Below are 27,870 nucleotides of genomic sequence, written 5' to 3' on the forward strand. Positions count from 1 at the left end.
AGTTATTTTAGCCGGGCCGGCTAAAATGATAGGTCGTGCTTTTTACAGCACTACGGCTTCCACAGATGATATTTTTTTATGGATTTTTTGTCAAAGCACTTAAGATATTCATTGCTATCGGGATGTTAAGAGCATTCCATGGAATATAACAAAAAGTGTATCTCGAGCCGGTTTCTCAAACTTACCTACCCTACCTTTAAGTGATGCACGGTAGAGGTTGAAAAGCGATGGATAAATATTTGAGAAGTAAAAATGCAGACTGGCTTTTGGACAAAATTCTAATCCAGATCAAGACAAGTATGAGAGGCGGTCAAAGGAAAGAAAAAACGGAAATGTGTCATTTTGTAACTTTTTTAGTAGTAAAAAAGCCGTGGTAAAAAAAAATGTATAGCGGCTCTAAAAGGTTAAAAAACTCTTCTGTAGGGAAACAATGGCCTCAGATTTAGAGGTGCTGATCCAGTTCACATTCTCTCTAAACGTAGCACACAGAAGAACACGGAGCACATTTTAGAGTTGTACCAGAATGAAGACACCAGCCATCACCAGCTATCATCTTTTATTATCTGCTGAGTTACAATCCTCCAAATGTACAACTCATGACATTTACAACAAACACTTAAGTTTATAGTATTTTACGCAGTTACTATGGATACATCTCCACAGGCATGTGTCTTTAGAAGAGCACAAATCTGATAAATAACCATTCATACCTTTTTTTTTTTTAAAACAAGAAGAAAATAAGCATTGTCCCAGACCAGGAAACATGGTGGCTGATGGAGCGTCGTAACGTGTCGGACATGCTGACGTGTGCATGTTAGCAGAATTCCCTTTGACTAGAACACCCAGCTGTCCAACATAAAGCGTTGTATGCTGCTGTCTGCACTCAGTATCTGCTCTCACAGGACCCCAGACTTTGCTCCACGACACTCTCAAACTGTACGCTTTTTGTCACACTTTAAAATGTCCTGCAGTCCAAAACACACTTTTGTGATTTTCTTTGCCTACTTTTACTTTAGCTTTTCATGTTCTTGGCTGCTCTTCATTGCTAACGCCACGATCTCATGCCCATTCAAAAACACTTAAAAAAAAAATCTTTTGATTGGTATTTTCCTTAGTTTGACCACAGTGCTATAAGGAACACTTATCTGTAGAAATCTGGGTGCGCAAGATGTTAAACTTATCAGCAAACTGCCATGATTTGATTGGATTGATGTTGTTCTGAGCAACCTGCAGTATAAGACTACCAGCATATTATTATTTTCACTTATCAATTTCCTATTTTGGTCTTCAACTCGGCCGCTCTCAGCTTAACTGGACTAACAAAAGTAGACTTTTCTCAACTATTTGCTTCACATGGTCCTCAGCGATGGGATGGAGCCTCTAGCTGTTGTGTTTGCACAACAGTGGAATAAAACATCTGAACAAATCTCTAGATCTTACATAACAAGTGCAAAAAATCAAAAAGGAGTGTATAAGACTGGAGGTGGGAGTGGGGGGTGCAGGCGGTGTTCTGCAGGCGGTGGAGAGGTCGAATGAACACTGTCACACCTTCAACAGGACTAAAACATGCACAGTTTCTAGTCAATTTATACTCGAGCTACATGGGACACGACTGGGCACATCATGGTTGGCTGCTTTTCTTAAAAATAAAATAAAAATCACAACAGGAAGGTTTTTTTTGTTCTTTTGTGCACATTTTTCACTGGTGGGTTACCTGCGGATGGTCTCACAGCTATGGTCGTAAAGAGTGTAGTCTCTTATCTATTGCGTTGGCTGTTTATGGCGCCTCGGTACACGATGGGACCAGGGTTAGACTGATGATCAGTACACAAAGATAGAAAATAAACCAGTAATGAAAGGTGATCAGTGTTGGTTTGTAAACCTGCATTAAGGACGTGCTAACCAACCAAAATAAATGATTATGGCTTTCAGAGTGTTGGTGTCCCACAGTAGTCTAAAAACAGTTTCAGAGGCATTTCCACTCTTACAACGATTCAATTCTTATTTAAAATAAAGATTTTATGATGAAGTATTGGCAATCCGGATAGACACCAGTCTAACCCTAGTGGAGGGGGAAGGGAATGACTGTGATTGGCTGGCAGTTAACGAGACATGGTACCTTGGCAAATGAGGATGGGCAGGGGGGGGGAGCAGTCATGGGGGAGTCATTGGGTGATCAGGTGGTCAGGCAGGCATTGGGGGGGTGTGGGGGGGGGGGACAGTCCTTTAGCTCTGGGCTGTTAGCCGCTGCTCTGTGAGCGACGCCTGGTGGGACACCGTCTTGTTCTCGTGGGCCCGCAGCCGGGACACCACGTCGATGAACGCCAGGCTCTGGACCTCTTTGTGGAGAGGCTCTGAAAACAGAGAGGGGGGGGGGGGGGGGGGGGGGGGGGGGGGGAAATGTTAGAAATAATACAAAAAATCTGGTATTTAAGTAATGTCATGGTAAAACAGTTATCTGCTGCTCTGAGCTTATTCTTTTTCAAATTCTCCAATTACTTCTTATATCAAATTTGCCAGTTTTAAGCCACCATCTATAAAACGTTATACTTGCAACAACAGCAGACAGATTTTCCGCCAAATTATTAAAGAATGAATTATGAATGAATGAATTATGAATGAATTATGAATGAATGGATTCATATAGAAGATTAGTGAAATAGGCAGATTCCAATCACTTCCATCAATGAAATACACTTCCTGCAAACATTTCAAAATAAAAGCCTAACTACCCTACAGATGCGGTTTCATTTAGCACTCCATTCCCTTTGGTGCCTTTCTGATTTAGGATAAGCTTCTGTCTGAAAATCAACACTTATTGCAGCTGTTTTAAATTCAATGAAAGCCTCACCCTAAATGGCAAAGTGGGAGGCATTTCAAATCATTTGTGAATGGAAATAATATGTCTGTAAAAAACTCCACCATTTCCAGCAGTATCATCAATCTTTAATTGGCAAAAATAGAATCTTGTAAATAATGTCTTAATATCCAGTAGATTACAACTAAGTAAGAATGATTTGAAAGGTAGAGATGTTCCACAGTGCGCTCTCAGTCCCACCTGATCCCATGGCGGCACAGATGAGGATCATGGAGTTGTATTTGATCTCCGGGGCGCTCCTCTCGTCTGACAGCAGCTTGTGGAGCACCGACACCAGGCTGGAGCCCACAAAGTCCTTCTCAGCTGCGACTGGAACACACACCGAGTCCAGATGTTAGGACCACACCATGGGGACAGTTTCTACAGTGTGTACTGAAGAGACTTACTTTGAGGAGATCTTAAATGTGTTCTGCTTTTGTTCTCAGAAGTCACAGGACTCTTAGTGTTTTCATAAGGAAAAGGCAGATAATAAAGAATCAATAGGAACTGTTTTCCCGAGGCTCTGGAACACTCTGCCCCTCCATGTGAGGTCGGCCCAGACCCTAGGTCTACACTAAAAACACACTTCTTCTCTCTGGCCTTCTAGTCAGAGCGGAGCACGACTCCTGACTTTTCCCTGTGTTTTTTATATATCTGTTGTAATTTATTGTCTTTTATTGTGATTGTAGTAATGTGTTTTTATTACATGTACAGCACTTTGGCTCGACCAAAAATCGCTTTTAAATGTGCTTTATAAATAAAACTTGATTTGATTTGATAAATGGTTTCTCTCACTTGTTTTCTTTAAGGTGGATCACATATCTGGCAACATTATTTTTGTTGTGCGTTCAGCGTATTAAATGATGTATACAAAAATAAACACATAAGAGATTCTACAAATGCTGTATCAGGTGATGGAAATGTCCCTGCCTTCGAGGTAGCAGTGATCAGCATTTTAAGAGTTCATGAAAATGATCACAGGCAGTTACAAAGTCTTTGAATTTAACATTTTTCCTATGAAATAAAAAGCATTGAAATAGTCCAGACGTAGAATGCTAACAGTGCAAAACTAAAACCATAATAAACAAGAGGTGATTACAGATGTGAGATATATTTCTTCTTCTTACCCAAATCCAGCGCTGCTATGAGCCCCAAAGCCACCAGTGCTTCATTCTGCATAATCATATGCTCACTAGTTGCCATGGTGACTAAGTGCTTGACTCCTCCTCCCTGGATGACCGTTTTAACAACTTCCTGCAAAAGAAGAACACAAATCACAATAATGAATCAATGCTTAGATGGACCTACAGAATGAATAACTATTGAGGTATTACAACTATTTTAAAGATTAAATAATATTTGAATTCACATTTTTTGAATTATTTTCTAAACTCAAGACTAGAGGATTTTAAAGTATGGACTCCTTCAGACAAACTGAGACAAATACACCTCCCAAACAATCCAAGATGTGTCTGGGAGAAAGAGGGTGTCAGTGCTACGGGAATACTCAAACTTTCAGAAGATGATTGATAGTGCAAGATAAACATATCTTTTGGGGGGATTTTGTCACTCCTTTTTTTTCTGTATCTTACTTTGAATATGGGGGATTATCATGGTATTAGAGTTCCCTAATGTGGGGGATTTGGGGAATGTAAACAGGAAGTATAATGTTGCAATGAAGTAAGATAGTTAGCAAAAATGTGCCCCCTTTTTTAAAACTATATTTGATTACATGTTATGGAGAAGTAGTGCTGATTTAGCTATTAGTAACTCCTGTTGGGAGTGTATCCATAGAGACAACTTTCACTGGGTTATCTTGATAATGAAGATGAATTATAACATGCATAAAACATGAGGGCTTTCAGGCAAGCCAGAGAGCTAGAAGGGGTAAGGATTAAAGAGGACATGTTCTGCTCATCTTCAGGATCAATTTACGTCATTTAACGTCATTTATGCGACCACTTGGACAGTCTCCATGCTTTAATGTTCAAAAAGCTCTTTATTTTTCTCATACTCTTTTCACCCTCTGTCTGAAACCAGAGCCTAGTCTGCTCTGATTGGTTAGCTGGCCGGTTCTGTTGTAATTGGTCAATCGCTTACAGATGTCCTGCCCCTTAGCCTATCACATACAATGTGTTGGAGCGGTAGCTAAGTGTTACTTAGTGATGTCACTGTGTTCCTGAAGTGAACAAAGGAGTCCGATGGCAGGGGGGGGGCCCTGCCTGAAACTCCATCGAGAGTGTGTGGGAGAGAAACTCCCTCTGGAGGGAACACAGGGATTTTAGCCTCTGCAGACCATTTACATGCACAGAAAGCTATAGAACACAGTACAGGAGAGGCAGAACCCAAAAAGCAGATTATGGCCTCTTTAATGATATTTGACTCGTAATGAAAACTCACTATGAATCCAAAAATATGTGTCTCACAAATGTTAAAGCTAATTGTGGCAGGTGTAAAGGATTTTAAAGCAGCTGCAACTTCCTGTTCTCTTAAGAGCACCTTCCACCTCAGGTCCTTCTCTCCACCCCCCCCCAGGGAGAGTGTGAGCCTCTCCTCTAACTCAGCGACACGCAGCACTTGCATAATGAACGGTTCTTCAGACGTCAGGACTGTGTCTGACCTTGGACTTGCTGTGCCTGATGAGGGCCGACAGCAGCCTGTTGGACTCCCCCATCACCCCCGCGTGGTCTTTGGCTTCACACCACTCCACCAGCCGCTCCACCAGCTTCCCATTGGTTCCCAGCTGGTCTGCGGCTTCAGCTGGAACAGCACAAACACCACAAAGACCAGGAAATAATTATTATCACCATTTGCATAAATATACCCATCCATTTTTCATTCGGTTAAGCGGCATTTTTTATTTCACTCCAATTATAAAGATGTTCTTTATATGAAACCATCTGTCCACTGTCAGACTTGAGCAGCAGTTACTTTATCTGTGTGTCTTCATGACGGAGAAATGAGACGGCTAAGAATCTCTCATTATCCCACCAAAGCTTAAATAACGCTGAGGGAAAGAGACTAAGGATTTACTTGGAATATTTATCACATTTGCTTTCACACAGACTTCAAACGTAATCAGCTGCTTTATGTAACATGACTACTGACCATGTTTTCAAAAGATATAGAATTCAGACTTTAAGACTTCCGTGGACATATTCACCGTGAAGAATTCAATGGATTTGGTTCCAAGATAAAGACCTGATAAAAGCTCTACCTTGTGTGTCGATGAGCATGCGTAGCGTCCCCAGGAGTTTGAACTGGACTGGAGGCATCTCTGATAGCAGAAACCTCAACACCACGTCTGCAACTCCAGCTGACAGCATCTTGGATTTGTTCACCACTGGAGAGAGGAAACAAGTCACATTAAACACAGAGGCAACAGAGCAAACACTTTCCTTATAATGTCCATGTTTAAGAACTCTACTGGCATTATGCAAGCTTAACTAAAGTGTTATGATGTATTCTTTGATTTTTAGAGCATGGCCAAACGTTGTTATGTAGCCTTTCGGAGCCTACTGCCAACATGCTGCTCCGATATTAAAAGCGTTGCAGAATAGGATAGAGCAACTTAGTCTACACAGTGATGTACACACTTAGGATATTTATGCACATGAGTTCTCCTTAAATGTGTACAAAGAGTATTATAATAGGCTGATAGTTATACCAAACTAGGCTTTTTATTATGATTTACTATAAGAAACCAATCAATTTGATGTAAAACAAACATTCAGCACCCCCATACAGCCCAAATGGAATGATCCTTTCTTTTTCATAACCATATTTTACCATCACTACGACAACTAGAATAAAGTGGATCCTTCCTTCCTTCCGCGTGCGTGCGTGCGTGCGTGCGTGTATCTCACCAGGTATGGCCAGGTTCCGCAGGGCGCTCAGAGCTGCGTGCTGCACGGTGACGTTGCCTTCATCAACGTGCCGGTCCAACAGCTCCAGAAGCTTCTGCACGATCCCGGTGTCCACCATGTGGATACAGTTCCCGTCTGAATACAACAAAAGCACATATACCGATGGTGTGTCGCATAATGGCAAAATGTAGTCATACAAGACGATGTCAGTATAATATTTTGCCCGGCCCCGATTCAACACTGTCTATGATAACATCTGCATCAATGCTGTTATATTGCTGCTGTATGCCACTTTCCTAACAGACATGCTCAACACTTTACTCTGGGACTTCTTGCCACAAAATTAAACTTACCGTTGCGAGCGAAGTTAGCGATGGCCAGAGCCCCCGCTAGCTGCAGCTGGTGGTTATGGGATGGGATCCAGGACAGAACCCTCTGGAAGACGCTGCCCTTCCCCCCCTCAAACAGCTTCTGCATGGACTCATCTACACAGCGGGAGGGGGAGGGGTTACTGTACAGGGCTGGTCAACTACACTGACAGCAGATCATTAGGACAGGAGCAAAATGTCCCTGATTACTTTGGGATAAAGGAAGTCATTTCCACTGGGAAGGGGGGGAATATCCCCTTCAGTTTTCAGGATCCTACACAGTCTTGGCCCTACTTTTACACAGCGATGTTAGTCGTGGACTTAAGGAAAAACTGAGGCACTTTATTTGAGTATTTTCACATGATGCTACTTTATAATTTTACTCCACTACATTTAAAAAAATATATTTACATTACATGACATGTCACTTGTTAGACGCTTTTATCCAAAGTGACTTACATACTCTATACCGTGGGCAATCCCCACAGGAGCAATTTGGGGTGAAGTGTCTCAGGGACACAACGACATGCTGACTGCAGTGGGGTTTGAACCTGTGACCCCCTGATCCGAACACCAACGCACAACCCACTGCACCACACGCCTTTAGTTACTAGTTACTTTGCAGGTAGGTGATTAATAAAATCGCCACGAATTATAATATATTATCATAGGTTAAGCTATCCAGTAGTGTAAAAAGTCATTCAAATCATCCCCACCTTTAGCAAGTGCAACGTTGAAGTGATGAACACATAAATGCAAAAAATAATTAACAATATAATTTTTTTAAATATCTGGCACTTCAAATGTCTATTTTGCACGCCAAGTATTTTTGAATGCTAATACTTTTTTACTTTACTACAATTTTAAATGCAAGACTTTTACTTGTAACTGAACATTCTTACACTGTAGTATTGCTACTTTTACTTTGACTAAATCTGAGTACTTCTTCCACCTCACGGTAACGGTATGCATCACAGTACAGTTATTGTTATATCAATCAAATTAATAAACAGTTTAAAACATCCATATTGTACTTTTTCTTCTTTAATTTGCATCACACAAGATAAAAGAAACAGTATAACTACAATTATTTTAAATGGAGGCTTTAAGGTTTCTGCAACATCACAGCTACATTTCTACCATTACACGCTTTCTACTTTCATTTGACCCAGTTTGGGGGTGATTGTGTTACTCCTAAATGTGTGTGGACATTGTCCCCTGGCTGTCCTGCACCATAATCCCCATAAGAAGAGAGCAGTCGATACAAATGTTGATACACTCATTGGATTTGCTAATTGAGTCAGCTGAGTCAATAATCAGTGTGCTCAGAGTTACAAGCTCCTGAGCAGCAGAGAGGGGGTGTTTCTCAATGTCGAGTAAAGCTGCTCCAGAGCCACTATTTCAAGCATACTACGTCATCAAGTGCCGCCGAAGGACTGTTCCAATGTCCAGCATACTTAGAATTCTACCGAGCCCAGCGTACTTCATACGAGAAATTTCGAGGCTGCACATGTGTAGACTCCGCGGTCTTAAAATCCCCACAATGCTTTGCGCACGGACCAATTTCCCCAAATCTGTGACGGAAAATGTAAGGCGGGGCCTCTCATATGACGCACACCTGCACAGTTGCTAGCCTGTTCCACTCTTTGTTTTCCGAATGCCAGGAAGTATTCTTGCCTCGCTTCTGAAGCAAGACGCTCGGAAGACATGTGCTACCAAGCAAGCACACTCGACATTGAGAAACACCCAGGGTTTGAGGACCTTTTGTTGCCCTGTGTTTTGCCTTTCAGGCTGCCTTATCTGTTCCTGGATCTTATGGGAGTGTTTTCAGCTTGAGAGGAAAACAGCAGGCAATTCTCTAATCTGACATACTGATCTTCCCAATGGACATTAGTATCCTATAATCTGATCTTGGCTTTAGTTGACGGTCAAAAACATGTAACTGCACAGAAATAAAAAGGACAGAAAGAATGTTGTTCACTATCTTACAGTCCATTTATTAAGCACTAGTGGAACATGTGGACGAATTATTGCTTAAATCACTCATTCAATGCATTAACTGTAGTATAGCACATACAAGAATGCAGACCATGAACACCATCATGTGGAATGATGGAAATAATAAGAGTCCAGTATCTATATTTATAACACTAAGGCTATTCCACGGCAATAAAATATTCACATAAAGGTTGAATTATTGATACTCTCGGTCGGTGCAGGACAGAATACTGTGTGCATTTATCTGTATGGCCACGTATTTGGTTACATTTTGCATTCCATTAATAGAGTTGCTTAATATGGAGGGATAATGATGACCTTGTAGATTTGGCTGTGCTGCAACACTAATATAAACGTTGGAAGTAAGTGTGAATTTTAAATGTGTTACACAAGGTTCTTTTTATGTTCAGATATGGAGATAATATGAATATGACTGTTTGCTTTCAGTATGCTATGGAACTGCTTATATGATTTACATTTAACGTGAACTATTTCATGACAGAAGAAGCAAGCAGGTTTGAGGTATATTTGTGATATTAAAATCATTTACTAGGAATTAAAGAGGGCCTATTCTTCTTTTTGGGGTTTCCCCCTATGAATCTGTGAGTGAATTGTTTTCTAACGCGACCCTTTTATTTATATTAGGTCTTAAAGTTTTTGCATAAATTAGGGCGTGGTCACTTTGATGGACAGGTACGTGCCTCACTGTCAGCTAACAGCAACTTGTCCTGTCAGCTAACAGCAACTTGTCCACTCTGCTAGGCTACAACGTTAGTTAGTTGTAGTTACTGTACTTGACCCTTTAGCCGTGTTCGTGGTGATTGTGCCTTTTAGGGAATATTGTTACAAATACCAGACAATTAAAATGTCGTGCTGTGCGCTTGAATGTAGTAACAGAACTTCCAAGAAGTCTAAAATTATAATATTATACATGTTAACCCCGTTAGCAGGTGTTTGTGTGCTTGTTAGCTTAGCTTGTTATGTAGCTTATTAGCCAGCTAAGGACGTAACCCTTTATACATGTATACATATATATATATATACAGTTTCGTTTATGATTCAGCCTTGGGTAAGACTTTTATAGTATATGGCTATGACGCCCATAATGCTAAACGGGAGCAAATGTTAAAAGGGGACCCAATTATCCCAGTGGTGGCCGCCGGAGCTAACGGAGCCGCAGGGGGCTAGCTCCAGCCAGCGTCCAGCTCCAGCCGGCGTCCCGGAGCCCCCTGCGGCTCCGTTAGCTCCGGGCGGTGGAGTCCGGCGTTATAACTGGAGATCAAGGAATGCAGCGAAACGCGGACTTGGTTCGCCTGCAGCCCGCTGTAGTATTAGCTAAATAAATTATGTTGAACAAGGCTTATTAAGCTGAACATCGCCACAATTGTTCTGCTATGTATCGGTACTTCTTTTATTTTATTAACGTGATGACAAGCATTAAGAATAACAAAAAATAGCTAATTCTCTTGCAGAGTGTCTCGTTTGATTATGAATGTAACGTTTATATAGGGGAACTACACTGTTTTATCAAAACCAAAGTGCCACGCAGTAACTTGGCATGTATGTATTTCATGTTAGCTTAGCTTCTTAGCCTGAGCTAGCTCTGTTTACTTCCAGTTCGGAGGCAGCAGGTCCCGCCTCGGCTCCGCCTCTTTGCCCTTATTTGGATCAGGCTGGAGCAGGCGGGAGTTAGACTCTGACGTCGCTGTCGAGCCGTTAGTGGCCGACTCAGCCTACTAAGGGCTTCTCGGCAAGTCTGCAGAATCCTATGGGTGACGTCACGGACACTCCGTCCATTTATATATAAAGTCTATGATGGAGACATGTCACAGTAGAGACACTACATACTAATATGAATCTGAAAATGTGCATAATATATCCTCTTTAAAATGGACCCTATGTGTTGGAAACGCCAATCAATGTTTACCTCCCAGCAGCAGGAGAACCATGAGGTCTGAGGAAGTCTTGAGCTGAGCAACGTCCTCCTCTCTCTCTCCGTCTACAGTCTGAGCCACCACCTCCAGGAGACACTCCACCAGGCCGGCCTCCACCAGCTGCAGCTTTATCACATCTGGCAGGGAAGGATGACACAGTTAAGACTGAAACGCACTGCTGCTGCACTGCAGTAATGCACCATATGATGTGCAGCAGATGTGCATCATGTGATGCAGAAAGCACACGAGACTCATCAGTGCTCACCATAAAGACCTGAAGTATAATACAGAAATGATGTCTAGTAAGTTAAGCTGTATTTACACAGATTTTAGCAAAATCATAAAAGCATATGAAAATGTGAATCAATACCTGTTCCATCTACTAGCATTATGATAATATCAGATCGTTTAGGGCATTGAGATAAACAGTTGGTGGAGCTCATTCTTTCATCATGTGCCATTGATCCTTGTGGGAAATATTTTATAACCTTCTTGGGACGATATATAAAACAATCAGCTTAATTAGGGTCTGAGACCTAGGTCGGCGAAGACCCTATTGAAATCTTTGACCCCCGCAACATATGTGAAAACTCACCAAATTTTGCACGCGCGTCAAGTTCAGATGTGTAATTGGTTCCGGAACTTTGCGTCAAAAATTGCGTAGGCCACGCCCACTTCCGTTTTAACGTAAACTCCCCCCCCCCCCCCACTTTAACTTTCACGTAAACGAACGAAACTCGCTACGCATATCTAGGGTGCGGAGACAAACCAAAAATGGACACGGTCCCATCGTCCCCAAATCTTCACTTTTATATCACCGGTCCATGCCTCAACAGCTCTACGTGAAATCTGAGATCTCACCGTATGCCGTTTCCATGGCAACGTATCCCTCGCCATAAAACACAATGTTGTCTTAAATCAATGGACAATGGTCCAAACGGCAGGAGACTGCAGATGACAGTTAATGGTCCGGCCCTCAACACCTCAATATGACAATAGTGAGTTTTCCTCAAAAGCTGTTGCCATGGCAACGCATCCCTCGCCGTTAAGCACCATATTGGTTTAACTCCTGTGTAAATGGTAAAAAAGTTTCACATGTGTGCTAACCGTCAAGCCCTCGAGACATATATGTGTCAGTTTTTAGATTCGTCAAATGTCGTTGCTATGGTAACAAAATGGTCGCCGTGAAACACGGTTTTCTCATAACTCCAGTTAACATGCTCCAAACGGCCCAAAACTTCACAGGTTTGATAACGATGCAGCCCTCAACACATCTAGGCGTATTATGGGGTGTCATCAAATTCCGTTGCCATGGCGACAGATCACTCGCCATCAAACACAATGTTTATGATACTGCTGTAACTCCTAAATACATTGTCCGATCGGCCTGAAACTTCCCACGTTTGCCAACGGCCGAGTCCTTGAGACACCTAGACACACACGTCGACGTGCGGACAACAGCCTGCGGAGCGTCGAAGACCCGCTCAACGCTGCTTGCAGCTTTAATTATAATTAATATTAATATTACAATTAAAAAAAGGGAATAGAGGTATGTTATTTCAAGTCTTTTTATACAGTTAGAGTTTTAAGTATGAGTAAAGAGCTGAAATAATTGAGTCTATTGACTCACTGAAAAATGTATCTGGAACATTCTTTGTCAACAGTCACTGCTTAATAAACTGTTTTCAGGACAACATCATATGCCAGAAGATATACATAGACTAAGACTTGTAATGCAATATCTTTAAAAAACGACTTATTGAAAAATAATCTGAAGATGTAATGATTGCAAATTAACAGTTCTAAAATAGTATTAAAAAAAAAAACATCAATAGGCGCTTTCACACCAAGTACTTTGCCGTACTTAGTACCCAGTACTTAGTTCATCAGAACTCTTTAGTTCTGATGAACTAAGTACAGATCACGTTCACACCGGAATAAGTCCCTGAGGGAGGATTAGGCAAATGAAGCCACTGACGTCGCTTCTTCTTCTTCTGCTTTACTGGCAGGCCACAAACAACTTCACGGCGTATACTGCCACCCGAAGTCCCCGGCCGGAAGTCCCCGGCCGGAAGTCCCCGGAGTTCTTCCGAGTAAATCGCCAGAACGCCGACACCTCCTCATCACTGCACCCATTTTTTTTTTTGTGTTGCCATAAGTTAGTATCTCTCCGTTGGTGCGCTGGGCTAATGCTAATAATGCTAATGCCAGCAAATACAATGGCGGCTTCACAAAACGTTTCAGACTTTTACGGGCCGTGGTTTGCAATCCGCCAATCAGAAATGGGAACCTTTTTCTCCCAGGAAAGTACCTGCTCTCTAGCAGGGACTAAAAAGGGGGTGAAAAGGTTCTCATGAACTAAGTTCTAGTTCCGGATTTTTTTGGTGTGAACGCAAAATTTCAAGAACTATCGGAACTATACTGGGAAAAGTACTCCGGTGTGAAAGCGCCTATAGTCTGCATTTTTACAGTTTGCAGGAAATTATTTTTGAAATGTTCCTTCTATGTTAGGACAATTAGTGAAAACCTAAACAATTGAGCACTAAAAAGTCAAGACAACAATCTAGAAATTGTCACTGTTAGATTTCTTTATCTGACAGGATGCAGAGCGACGGAATGAAACAGATGGAGAGAGAGCTTTCTCTAGAGTGGAGTTAAGTAGGACGTTGTCCTGGAGACTGACAGTGTGGGAGCACCCAGTGTGCCTGGAATGACACACACACACACACACACACACACACACACACACACACACACACACACACACACACACACACACACACACACACACACACACACACACACACACACACACACACACACACACACACACACACACACACACACACACACACACACACACACACACACACACACACCACACACACACACACACACCACACACACACACACACACACACCACACACACACACACACACACACCACACACACACACACACACACACACACACACACACACACACACACACACACACACACACACACACACACACACACACACACACAGCAGCTGAGCCAATGCAGGAGCTGTCTGCCATGACTGTGCAGATAGCAGCTATCCCGGAAAGCATGACTCACACTGAGGGGATAATTTACTGAGGAGTAGGCGGACATGATTTTAATCTAAACGCTAGAGAGAACACCGCAGTCTCTCTATTTTATGTCTTAATCTCTTCCCTTCACCGTACAGTGGATACGGCATTCGGTAGAACTTAATAATGAAAAAGAGATCAAAGAAAAATCCCATTACCGTTTTCTGCAAGTGGAGCCAGAACTTCAAAAATCATTTCCTTCTTCTCGTGTTCTGTCTGCTTCTGGAACAGACGCACCAGCTCCTCAGCGATATTGGTGGAGGCAAACTGTTCTTTGCTGGACTCTGAAAACACCAGAGCAGAGTCAGAGGAGGAGAAATCCTTTACGTTCTATGTTTTAGTGCATGTAAATGGTCTGCAAAGGCAAAAATCCCTGTGTTCCCTCCAGAGGGAGTTTCTCTCCTACAAACTCCCCCCCCCCCCTCTGCCTGAAACGCTTCCATGGGACTCCTTTGTTTACTTCTGTAAGATAGTGACATCACTACGTAACACTAACGCTTCTATTGGCTAGCACTCCAACACAATGTACGTGAGGCTAAGGGGCTCTTTATAAATGTGTGGATTCTGGCAGTCGTTATATTTAAAGACGTTAATTATACTGGATTAAGCTAAACAGATATTCAGGTATACTCACCAAGCTCAGCCAAATTCCCAAAGGCAATTAGACACATTTCTGTCAGGGCTACGTTGTGGGAGTGGATGCCTAGCAGCTTCACCAGAGTGGGAATCACACCCATATTGATCAGCTGAGCTTGTAAGGAATCTGCAAAAAACAAAGATAGAGAAGACAGGCAGTCGATCCATTGTTCTAATCGTAATGTTAGATTGCTGAAATGTGATCACCATAATGCTATCTAATTCAATAAATGCTATGAAAAAGAGAAAAAAAATCTCTCCCCATTCAATGAGCTTGCTAAAAGTCCTTCAGCCTTTACTTAGTTTGTGGCTTATGGTGGCCTACATTAGCAAAAATAAAATGTTGTTGCGTAAATGATGCCACTGATTTTGCGGGTCAATCAGGACTTTATTCCCCCTTAAAACGTTGAATCTAATTTTCTAATTGAATGCATGTGCCTACATAAAATCTGCATGAAATAGTCATTCGGCCACACCCTCTACACATCATGGGGAGTGGAGAAGAAGTGGTAGAGCTCAGGAGAAATGTGAAAAAAGGAAAGATAAGTATTGAAATGTATTTCTTAATTAGAAACCAGGGTGAACAAATCAATGGCGGAGAAAGACACAAGTGGGAGGATGACCATAAAAAAACAAGAAGGAACAAGTTGAGTTAAAGTCTCAAGAACAATTCTCAAAAGATCTCATCAGGCCCTTACTTAATTCATGTCAATCAAAACGTATAGTAGCAGCCTAACCCTTCAGCCATGGATCAAGTGGAAGAACAGTATATTTGGAGGCAGGTGGTGAGAAGTCAAAGAAAGTCAATGTTTTTTTGTTGATATTCTCTTCTCCTAACTAGCCATTGCAGTACTGAAATTAAGCCAAAACTGTTGCCATTACAGAGTAACCAACACGCACAGACAACTTTATCTATAAACTTTTTTTTTTTTTTTTTTTTTAAATCCCACTTAGAACACAATTGCAATCCTTAAAAAATTATATATTTCAATACTAGCACTCCTTCTGTTAATCTATGCATTGCCCTCATTGAAGAACAGTTAAAAGATTCCTGCTTGTAGCATGGTTGTCACAAGAATATTTTAAATATGCAGTATGTGCATATAGCGGATGCTGATGATTCAGTTTGATTTAGTAAGTGCGAAGTTGTTGTTTCAACATTAGGAAAGTTGTGAGGAGTCAGCTAGATGCTGGAAGCTGCTGGAAGCTGCTGGAAGATGCTGGAAGCTGCAGAAAGCCACAAAACCTCATTCATTCTGTTAGAGCAACCCAACACCAAAGCATCACCCGGCCAAATAGAACCAACCATTGTCCAGTGCCAACAGAAACTTGGCAGGAGATGTGAGTCCGTCAGATCAAATACTTGCTCCTGTATACAAGCCTTGTTGTCACAAAGACAGAAAACTGTAGCATAGTCCAGAAAGAAGATGTATGGATGGAAACAGTACATCCTGTACATTATTAAGTATGTATATAGAAAGAATCTGGATAGATTATGGAGATAGAAAACATATGGAAGAGAAAGCATACTGAAAGTACACTGTAGGATAAACTGCAACCTTTTTGAGCATGGGAACATAAAAGCTTGATCAAATGACTTCACCCTATGTTTTTCTTAAAAAATGTTGGTTATTTTGTTGAAAATCTGTACAATGCTAAAAAGATAAGGCCTGCTTAAGACTAGATTGATTCATTTATTTACATTTTACACAAGTTACCCAACAGGTTCCTATGTATAGACTCCCTACCTGACAGGATAGATCAACTTCTTGTTAAATAAGCCTATTCAGTTATTTATTTATTTCAGACATTACATCCTGTTTGTGTGTGCAGTACAGACCAGGAGTCAAGATGTATTTTTACAAAATAACATGCTGATATATGTGTAGCAGATTACCATTGTCACCACCTTAGTTTAGTGTGTTAGCATCCTTATATTTGCTACATAGCACCAAAGTATAACTGATGAGAAGGTCATTAGTTTTGTAGGTGTTGGTTCATAAACAAGTATTGGAAAAACTGCATTTTTGACCTGATGATGGCTCTACATCAGAGTTAGACAAAAAGGAGTACAGTTCATCCTGAACGAGACATGAAGGTGTGAACTGAATTTCATGTCAATCCATCCAAAAGGGATAGCTTTATATAGATACATTTCCTTTGAAACCACTAATCTTTACCTTAATAACAGAGCTATAGGAAAAGTCCTCAGAATAAATTATTTGTGAACCGTGAATATCTGTACACATTTGTTTTGCCAATCATCTTGTAGTCTGCTGCTGGACCAAATGACAGTGTGGTTAAAACATATACTTTTTGGGGCTTTGGATGTCTATACGACATTTCATGGCAATCAACCCAATAATTGTTGACATATTTTCATCTGGATCACACTGAGGGACTAGAATTGTTTCTAGAGCCATGCTGCTAGTAGGGTTTAAAAGCAGGGACAGGAACCTGCTAATGAATATGTTCTACCTGCAGGGTCTACAACGTACTGCTTCTATGAAAGCTGACTCTCAGCTAATATGAATAACTGCAGATTACCTCAGATGTGATGTTGGAAAAGCAACAGACAGCATGGTAGAAAGATCAGGAGAGAGGTCAGTCCAAAAGAGAAAAGCATGTCATGTTCACCCTACTGTCTTGTGACAAAAACAGATGTACCATCGTCTGTGTATAAGAAAGAGAACATCCGCTGATTAGTTAGATTAGTTAACAGTTGTTCTTGGGGGAAGATGGTCATTACCATTATCATTGCTATAGTTCATCAGCATGCCACAAAAGACAGTCAAGAGCTTCTCATTTTCCGGCTCAGTATTTTGGTAGAGGGTTTTAATGTGTTCAGCTACTATCTGAGCCCCTCCTGCCAGGTCAACTGCACTCCTGCCCTCATCTGCAAAACAAAGAGGCCAGGACACAAATCAACCACAAAGGATAAAAGAAGTAAATCAAAAGAAACCACAACCTGAAAAACACATATAAAAGCAATGTTAAGTAAGCAGTACAAACATATAAATCCATGCAAACTAAGGCTATAAAGCAGTCAATATGTTGAATTAAATAAGTGTGAAAGAAATAATTATGACCACAACTACATATCATAATGCAAATCCCAGGTTTGGATTCAAAGATACCTGTAGCCCAAATGATCAAATCATTAGGATTACATTTTTGTTATGCCACAATTGGCATTGGTGGTCATATTTCTTCCCTTTTATTAAATCATGTCTGTGTTGCAACTGAATACAAATATCCTTTCATAGTTTACTAGATATTTTGTTGCAACCAAGAACAAAAAAAATCCACAAACACAAAATCAAAGAACTGCTTTAAATAAAATTAAATAAAATAACAAGCAAGCAAAAACAGGCCATTGACAGTGGAGAGGTTTCGCACAATCAAGCTTTTGTGTGCTGTGTCCATTTCCAGGACGCTCTCCTTTGAAGGCCAGTACACTTTACCTTTGATATCCATTACAAATGCCTTTTGTTTCTCTTTCATTTCTTTCTTCAGGAACAAAGCAAATGCACAGTAAAGACGATTGTCTCTCTGCGAGGGCTTTGTTTGGTAGAATAGCTGTCCAAGGAAGAGTGTCACTTGTCAACCGTCTCAGTTTCACGGCTACTTTCCTTTGTAGCAGCACAATCAGCAATATTGATTAGTGCGTATTCTTTTCTGTTTCTGTTCCATTCACATGGAGCTGCTGTTGATGCTGACTTGTGGTCCATGTAAGGGCAGTTTAAGGATTGAATTGTGAAATACAAAACAAATGCTTAAGTGAATTGGAGAAGTTAAGAATCAACCCTTCAGCAGCATTGGTTAGGCTAAGATTCACAGGATTCAAATTTAGCACAACATATCTACGCACATCTTCTTTTCCCAGATTCAGTCTTGCTGTCTTTATCAACCTGTGAACTCTAGGGTGAAACTATTAGAAGGCAAAGCATTTCGGAAGAAGGTCACACCTTCAAGTCTGAGGAAATGGTACTCTGATAACTCCCAAATTGATGCTCCAATTAAAGTATTTCAAGTATCTGGGGGTCATGTCCATAGGTGAAGGTAGGATGAAACATGAGAAGGACAGGATGATCTGTGCTGGTTCTGGACCAGCTGGGTAACAGTGATGCAAGGCTGGGGAAAAGAACTAGATTGGCTTCACCAATGGTCGTTGGGTTGCGTACTGCGATTTGAAGGGAAGATGCCGGACAGTACTCCCATCCCTCTTAATATGTGAGAAAGTGTATGTTGTACACTGTACGAAACACATGTACATTCTTTACATCCAAACAGCAAAGGAATGAAAAAGATATCCTGGAGGGAGAATGGAGAGGTCTGATGGAAGTCTCAGACGTCTAAAGAAGCTCGGAGAAGAACCGGTGGTCCTTTAAATTGAAAGGGTTGAGTCGCATACTGTCCACATCTGCAGAGCAATGCGCTCTCACAGATGTGCATGTGGTTTAGCATGTGCATTAACCCATCCAAACGTCATGTGACACTGTTTGCCTGGAGTGGCCTTGATAGGGTTCAGGCATTTAAATAAACTCTGACCTTCAGTATCTTTACACTAATGATAAACATGACATTATAGATCCAGAATTCCACAAGGATTATTTTTCTTTTGATATTTGTTGGTTTCATCAAATGTTAATGTGTGTATATGCATATAATGTAGGGTCTATAAATACTTTTTATACGTACTGTGAGACCCTAAGGGGTAACAACTCTTCCTACTCCGCAGTGACCGTGTGTCACGAGTGCATTTTAAAGACAGATGCAGTACATTTGAACCTATTTTCATCACGTTATTCCATAAGATTGTGTTTTATATATTTAACATACGCAAATGTGGCAAAGTCTCCCACATGATGGTGTGTGTTTCTTAGGGAGCAAGCAGCTGCTTTGCCACACTCTCCCAGTGTGTCTATCATAAAACCCTGCCAGATTACTGAGACCCCCCTCCACTCAAACAAATGTCACATCCCACCAGATTCCAAAGATCCCCAGCTTTTCAACAGGAGGAGTAACTATGCTCCACATCTGACAGCTGTGAATAAAGCCTCTAAAGCTGACACCTTTACCACCACTGCTCCTGCCTGAGGTCAACACTCAAAGACTCCGCTGATACATTCCCTAATGAATTTTCTTAGAGCAGTATCTCAAAAGGTGCCACATGTAGCATTTTCATGTTATTGTTGTTGTTACTATTAACTGAGAAACCTCAGTTTATAGTTTACTTATCACCAAACAAATATGGTAAAGGTTCTGTTTTAACACCTGGTTCTCAAAATCAAGACTACATTTTTGTATAGACCCTTCCTTTAGTCCAGTGCTTCTCAAAGTTTTTCGCACTCTCGCGGGAATATCTCCGCAATGGAGCGAGCTTAAGTTTGACTTCCAATTGCATTATATAGCCCAGCGCAACACCTTCGTCACACATGTTGCCACTTGTTTGTACCATTTCCAGGCGCTTTGTAATCTGTTCTAGAAAAACGATGTGTTTTTTTTTAGATTTCAAGAAGTGTATAAAACAAACAATGGATGTCTTTTATGAACATTTATCCATGCTGGAAGTAGATTTAGATGTGTTAGGAGTTAGATAGAGATTATTATCTAACATGTGAAAAAATGGCTTAGACCTCAGAGAGTTAGACTTGGGCCTGTGACCATAGTTTTACTGTATTTTGTTTTGAAAATCCACAGCGGAGGTTTGTGTCGTACTACATGCGGTGTATTTTGCATACCTCTCAGTAGCCAACGATCTGTGAGTCTGTTGGCTCGGACATAAACTCCGTAATAAATGTAGTCTACATTTCATAAGAGGTGTAAAACCTGTGAGCATTTTAAATCGCATTTGAAAGAAATGCTTATATAATCTGTAGTTGTATTTGTATTGTTGATTTAATGTGTGAACGAGGCGATACAGAGAAGGTTAAACTGTCATTATTAGGCTGTAATTTGTTATGTACTGTTGGAGTGGTAAGCAGGCCTATTGTTTTGGGATATTTGGGGAGTTAGGTGGTCCGTGAGTGTTTTTTCATTGGTTAAGTGTCCTTGGTATGAAAAAGTTTGAGAAACACTGCTTTAGTCCAATTGCAAACAAACAATAACCAAATGTATGTTCACTGCATATAAGTGGAAGCCTTTTGGTTGCAAATGAGTTACTTGAAGAATGGGGGCTCATTATTGCACTGTTATATCTGTTATGTGCCCGTCTGTGGTATTAGCTGTTACAGGAGTATCAAGGTCAAATTTAAGAAAAAAGTAAAGACACTAAAAGGCAAAATTCACATTGAATTAAGGGGAATTGTAGGGCAAAGGACGAGGGACTGTTGTTTGAAAGCAGCTAATCCAAATCCAGATAAAAGTCATGTGTCTGGACGATTCAAACCGAGTTGGAACAGATCTGGCTATTATTTCCACCTTCTCCCTGGGGAATCACCTTTAAAACAGTATTTTCCCAGATGGTAAAGCTAATGTTAGCTTATCGCTTTAGCAGTATATATGTTGATTTACAAGTAAAAAATAAATTGCAGTCAAAAAAGCCAAACTAGGTTTCAACTGGTTAAAAAAAGAACCATCGATCCCGATCCTGCTCAGTGTTTCCTGGTCCACAATGTTGTTGTGTTTTTAAATCCAAGGGATCCAAGTCTTATCTAAAGGGCTTTTTTTGCTGATAAATTAATATCGACTGATATATCACAACAGATTATTTTTAGGTTCCAATTGATCACAAATCCAAAATTGCCCAGGGCAATACTATATATCGGCCAATATATAGAAGAAACTACATTTACCATACTTACAAACATACATAGTATATCAAGCAATGTATTGCATGGAGAGAATTCACTCGCTCAAATAATTACTTCAGTAAACACTGTGTGTTATTTAAAAATATCATTAAAAATGCATCTTCTGAAAAGAGCATAAAGATTAAAAAAATGCATATGATGTCTGTATGAGTTGCATGTTATTGCTGTTTAATTGTACTGTACCCTGTATATTTTCATATGGACACCAGTAATACGGTAGCTATGTTTCCAAATAAACAAACTATTTTCCATAATATCAATATAATTCAAATATCTTCCGAACAGACGGCAAGGCAGCACCTCTCTGCCCTGTATGCAAATGCAGTAAAGGGGGTCTGGTTAATAAGAACTCATCAACATGTCCCTGCATGCAATGCTATATCCCTGAAACACATGGTTAAACATGAACTCTTTGTGTAATGCAGAATCATCTTTACATGTGATTGTCTGTTAGCCGTGTGAGGGTGATGAGGGTCTGTGGGTGATGAGGGTCTGTGAGGGATTCAGTGTTCCTGGAGAAAGCAGACTCCTACTTACGGCTGTCATAGCAGATGTTCCCCAGAGCGCGGCCGGTCTGCAGTAACACCTCCTGGTCTGAGGAGGTCAGCAGCTGAATCAGAGGAGGGATGAGGCCGGCCTCCACACAGGGACCCCGCATGAATTCTGGGGGGGGGAGAGGGGTCACAGGTCAGAACGTTAAACTTGCTCAAGGGAGTAAATAGTGTCAAAATTACTTTCTAATTCTTTATAATCCTCAAACTTACCTTTTTATACTTGGAATGTGTAATAATAACTTGATTTTAAATGTGTAATATGTGTGCATGCCACTTACTAAATACTGTTTTTATTTTTGTCTCGATCATATCTCTTTTCTGTAACAATGTACATCTCCCCTCTGTGGGGAATTCTGATTCAGATTACTCCCATGTTTCCTGCAACTTTGATGATAGCGTGTGTAGTTCATATAGTGATCACATGATTACAAAGAATAGAGTGATGCAGGTTTTTTTTTTAGGCCAACCAGGAAATTCTCATCACCCTGGTTCCCTTGATAAGAAGACAATGGGATTTTCTCTTGGATTTTGGATTACTGCAGAGGATAAACTCTGTGGCAAAAAAACTGGTTTATAACACATTTTGTTCAGCATGATCATTTTCACACTTGAACACCACCTTTTTTTTTTCTCGCATAAATGGAATTGCTCAAATCAAAAAGCTAACATTGTGCTATCAACAAACGCTTCCCTATGATCTGAAGAAGACTCAGAAATCAAACACTTCAAATCATTAACAAGTTAGTTCATCATTGTTAAAAATGGAACTGTTGAAAGGTGGTGATTTAATATCACATCTCATTTATATGTGAAGTTGAAGTTTAAGCCATGTAACTTAAGTCTACACTTCAAAACTGGCTATCTGAGATTTACTGAATCCTTGATATTAGACTTTCAAATTGTATTGACTAAGTTAAATCACAAATAGAATAGCTTCTATTATTAAGTGCCTTGTTAGCATGAATGATAGGATGCAAAATAACAGCAATTCAGGTGGATTCACTCCCCACATACTGCTGGTTATTAGGACCGTTACCAATCAAATATTTATCACCTAACCCGAGCATCCGTACAGTTACCTCAGATAATCTGTGATGGAGGAATGAGGTGGCAAATCACTTGATTCACTGACAATAACACAGTCTACTATTCCCGATTAAGCCCAGTCACCATTTTGTCAGCAGTCACCATGCTGTTCTTGGATGCTCATTTGGGAAATCATGCTGAATCATCTGGGTTTAACTGGGGATGAGACATTATTCATCTCTGGTGGTAGTGCTGATTTGAGCTAATTAGTCAGATAGGTTTTTACATGAAGCCTCGCCTGGTTCAGCTTTAAACAATCGTGTTAGTTCAAACTGTTAGACGAAAAGGGACTCAGCCCAGCAGTCCTTGGCTGCTCGCAGACGTTTCCGGAACCAGTGACACATAAATGCCAGCGGGCTGTTGCCAAGCTTGGCAAACTGCAGGGGAGTGATCATTAGCTGCCGTTTGCAAGCTGCTAAAAAAACCATTCATTATCTCAACCTTTTATCGCCTAAAGTTCTATTTGAGTCTGCTTTTTTCCACTTTAAAAGCTTCTGCTGAGCTTACGCAGAGGGACTTTTGAAAAGATTTAGCTCTCCCATACTGCGGTTATTCAAGGTTTTAGTCTTTACACGATAACTTCACAGTGAGTAACAACTAAGCTATGAAATGTAGAGCTGCTACAACTAGCTTAGTCACTCAAACATGCTACCGTTTGATTCCTCCAATTTAAAACCATAGACACATTCTAAAATATCAATGACTAACTTCACTTCCATCAAAACATTCATGAAGAACATGTAAAGCAGAAAGGATGAGGGCAAAAGAAAGGGTGAAATATACTAGCCAAACGTTTGTTTTACAAGGATATGTAGACGAAGAAGCAAAGAAAATAAGGAAACAATATCTCAAATATCCACTTCCAACTGAAGCAAAGGAAGTGTCATTTCAAATGTAGAATTTTCAACTCAAAGGAATATAAATAAACCCAATTAATTGAATGTCAAACAAAACGAGTAAAATATTTAAAAAAAAGGAAAACATTTGAAATGTCTGGCTAATAATTTGATCTGTTAAAACTAACACTTCATACATAGAGGCAAACATCTTAAGGTTAAGCCCCAATTCACTGGATGGAAGAACGAACAAACTTTATTACATGAAGGAAAGAAACGCAAGAATCTTTACTCATTATTTAACATTTTTATGTTACAGAAAGTCAGGGTGTTCCTGGGTGATGGGCTTGGAAATGGAACCTCACCGTTTTTGGCCAGCTCAGCTATGAGGTTGGCTACTTTGGGGGTGCAGGAGGACTGGGGGCTCAGCAGGGTGGGGAGCAGGGTCAGAACACCCATCTCCTGGATCTTCACACTGGCCTCTGTGTCTGCAGGAGTATAATTCAGAAAGGATTAATACCATTTCAAACTGACCACATTAATCAGAGGGTTTGAGAAGCCTGACTTTGTTTACAATAGACTAAGGGCCTGTCCACATCGAGACCTTCCCCTGAGCGACAGATTCTTTTTTTAGTTATTTTAAGTAAGTGCAAGCGACGCCCAGAGAGAAAAGCGCTGCACCCAGCTTTTTTTCTGAGTGCACCGGAGTTTTTGTGCGGACACTGCGACTGCTTCAATTTGAAAATATTTGGACTTATCGGAAAAGCACCGGAGACGTTTGGAGAAAAAGCTTGTGTTTAATCGTGCTTTACAGACAGAAACAACAATCTTTTTCTTTGGCAGATCGGCCGGGCGGACCATGCTGCCAGTGAGTGTGTCTTTTATCTCCGAATCAGATCTCCTTCCTCGCTCTACTGCAGTCAGATTGAGCGGTGACAAGCTAAATCATACAAAGTTTTAAAGCAAGCATCTTATGTCAAATAAATACATAGTAGCAAAAAAAGATAATAACATCCAAGGGGGCGGTGTTAGTCTGTCATACAACAGTGGTAATACATTGTCGAAGTATTGTTGTCATAGAGAAAAGTGTTTTGCTGGGAGGAAGCTCTGCCAGAGAAAGATGTGGGCACAGGCCCTGAAAGGCTATAGAAGATATTCCAAAAGGTTATTAGGTCACGCTGTACTCACGGTTGTTGGCGAGTGCTTTCAGCAGGCAGTCCAGACAGCTGTCCACGCTGTCCGTGGCGCTGTCTTTGGACGCCAGCTTCAGCTTCTCCAAAGCATCACTTAGGTTGTCTGAAAACAGAAACACTTCATGAACACGGGGAGAGAACGCCATGAAAAAACTGGTGTGAAACGTAGCCCCAAAAGTAGAGCCAAATCAACCTGATCGCAGTTTGCAGTGTTTTCTGCGAGCACAGCACGCATTTTAAACATCAATATTGCAGTCCATTATGTTCATTTCATTGTGGGACTACTGGGACAGGATCCAACCCCCTGCCACTGACAACAGAATAATGAGTAAAGAGGTGGAAGGATCAAATATCATCACAGAAATATAAAACATATGGGGTGTTAGTCATTCAAGACAATGCTTTTGATATTGATAGTCATATGCAGGCGGCAGTGGTCGGTTCTTCTCTGCTTCAATAGTATTTATTCATTTTTAAATAAAAAGTTGTCTGTATTTGACCAAAGTTTTTGTTTATGTACACATGTGTTGGGGCAACTGCGTCGTGCACATACAAATCTTTCCTCAAATACGTCGTCAGGAGCAATTTTACTTTACGCAGACGAGCCGTATACAAGTTCAACCTAGTCTTGTTCCGTTTACTCCATTATGAGGACTCACGACATCACTCTGCTCCCTGCCAGCAACCACAGACACTGAATCAAAGATTTATAACTGCTGCACATCCATCACATGCGATGAGGTCATCAATCCTGTTCTTCCTATAACCAGTCAAATAACAGATTTTCTATTTCCTCATTACATCATATGGTAGTGACTAAGTCACTGCTCCATACCTCTTCACTTGATTTATAATTTATTTACAGTTTGATGTGCAATACTGATATTAACCATTCACAAAAACTAAGCTAAATATTAGGTGACAAATGCCTATAAGACATGCGTCTATAATACAGTACATGTGTTATATGTCCTAGAGAGGAGCTTGTTTTGGATGCATTTACTCACAGCCTCCAATCTCAGCTAAATCTGATTAGGAGTGACCTGTCGGGTTTGCTGCTGAACGCACTCTAATAACTCCAGAAGCTGACACACTTCTTCCTCTATTATATTGATCGTCAATAGAGAAGTGTTTTAATTATCTGTGAAGCTTGGAGTGGTTGCAATAACAGAGATATTTTTTCATCAGGTAATGAATGACAGGTTGCATAAGGGGTGCACACACCAGTGCAGTGACCTGGTTAATGCTGCCAGTTGCACTGCACACCCCACATAGATTCCTTATATCAAATGGCAACATCAAAAAGCCTGGGATTAGAAATACTTCATAACCTATCAAATAAACCTGGCTCTAGATGCCATTCAGAAATACCACTGTAAATATGGGACATGGTTCACAGATGTGAAAGATGGAGAGATGATATGTGTCAGAGATATACTACACAGGCTTCAAGTATCAATTACCAACGTCGTGTGTCCAGCATCAATACCCAGAATATGAGGTAACATCACAGAGCAGTGCAGTACACACAGCCACATAGCGGGCTGCTCTCCTATTGCATAACAGCTGTTGAGATGGAGGAGTGCCATCCACAGCACCATCAGCTCTGCCATTTCAGGGGGGGTTCATTCATTTAGTAACCAGGCCGTTTCAAGTCGGAGCAGAACTGCGTCGAGGAGGAATGATTGTAAAATGAACACATAACATGTTCCGAGGCTAACGTGGTTTAAAGGAAGACAATAATCCCTATGAGCGAGGAGTGGATGGAGAAGCTACCCCACCCGAGAGCTGAGCAGACAGGCGCGAGCGCGTACGTGCACACATTTAGCAACAGTCAGCTTTTCACATGACTAATGATGGAGTAATGAAGCAGAACACTATGGAGGGAAGCACCGTAGTACACTGACAGTATGGACAGATACACAGCGTGCCCCACAAACTATACGTGTCTGTCTGCGTGTGTTCAAATAACAGCCATTTTACGGTTTTGAAGTCGTTGAATGAAATAGACAGTTCTTGTTTGCTAACTCGGCCCAGAGAGCGCTGGCTGCTAGCCGTCTACTCACCCATCTCAGCAGGATGTAGCTCCGGAAAATAACCCGGGTGTTAGGATCTGCAGGGCAGCTGCAAACCGAGTCGTACTTTCCCGAGGCCCCGTTTCCTCCGTCCCTTGAACCGCCTAGAACTGGTGAAGTGAGCGAGTTAGCTAGCTAGCTAGCCAGTAAGGTAGCGACAGCAGCCGCCGGGCCGGTCGGGCAGTACCGCTCAGAGGGGTGCAGTGTACCGGGGACTACCAGGTTAACACATCCGACTTCCTCTCATTCCCACACCGACAGATGACCTGCTGGCTGACGCTGCTCCGTACGAATGCCTCAGTCTGACATGCCAATCAGCTAGAAGGGAGTTGGACTTCCGGTTACAAACTTCAAAATAAAAGTCTTCATGGTGTCATGCAACACATCGCCGCTAGATGGCAGCCTGAGACATGTCTGAAAGCTCAGGACAGATGCTGACCAGGGGCCTCATTTATAAACGGTGCGTACGCCAGTTTCTACGCACTGTTTGCGATTTATAAAAACTAACTTGACTGGAAAATGTGTGGTCCTCCCATGG

The 27,870-nt window shown here is 41.2% G+C and overlaps 1 protein-coding gene across 2 annotated transcripts; it reads right to left on the reverse strand.

The window, feature by feature from the left end:
• Positions 1-539: 539 nt before the first annotated feature.
• On the reverse strand, positions 540-27,651 carry rap1gds1 (RAP1, GTP-GDP dissociation stimulator 1). Of its 2 annotated transcripts, XM_034130837.1 has the most exons (15): positions 27,324-27,651; positions 25,253-25,360; positions 24,430-24,552; positions 22,126-22,251; positions 17,523-17,669; positions 14,772-14,900; positions 14,296-14,421; positions 11,017-11,160; positions 7,077-7,208; positions 6,724-6,858; positions 6,075-6,200; positions 5,478-5,617; positions 3,985-4,111; positions 3,059-3,187; positions 540-2,354 (listed from the first exon to the last, which is right to left on the reverse strand). In XM_034130837.1, exons 1-15 carry the CDS (start codon positions 27,325-27,327, stop codon positions 2,227-2,229), a joined length of 1,824 nt encoding a protein of 607 aa, XP_033986728.1. In that variant the 5' UTR covers positions 27,328-27,651; the 3' UTR covers positions 540-2,226. The 2 variants fall into 2 exon arrangements, with proteins under 2 accessions (XP_033986728.1, XP_033986729.1); XM_034130838.1 differs by lacking the exon at positions 17,523-17,669.
• Positions 27,652-27,870: the final 219 nt, after the last annotated feature.

The sequence above is a fragment of the Trematomus bernacchii genome, unplaced genomic scaffold (genome assembly GCF_902827165.1).
Source record: "Trematomus bernacchii unplaced genomic scaffold, fTreBer1.1, whole genome shotgun sequence".
Classification (NCBI taxonomy): Eukaryota; Metazoa; Chordata; class Actinopteri; order Perciformes; family Nototheniidae; genus Trematomus; species Trematomus bernacchii.

Bases quoted from the DNA above. Each gene is read 5' to 3' on its own strand.
- rap1gds1 (XM_034130837.1), bottom strand. The intron at 17,670-22,125 runs GTAAGTAGGAGT...TTTGTTTTGCAG, and splicing joins GAACATCTGCTATGACAGCC to ATGAGGGCAGGAGTGCAGTT. The intron at 14,422-14,771 runs GTGAGTATACCT...TGGTGTTTTCAG, and splicing joins TGGGAATTTGGCTGAGCTTG to AGTCCAGCAAAGAACAGTTT.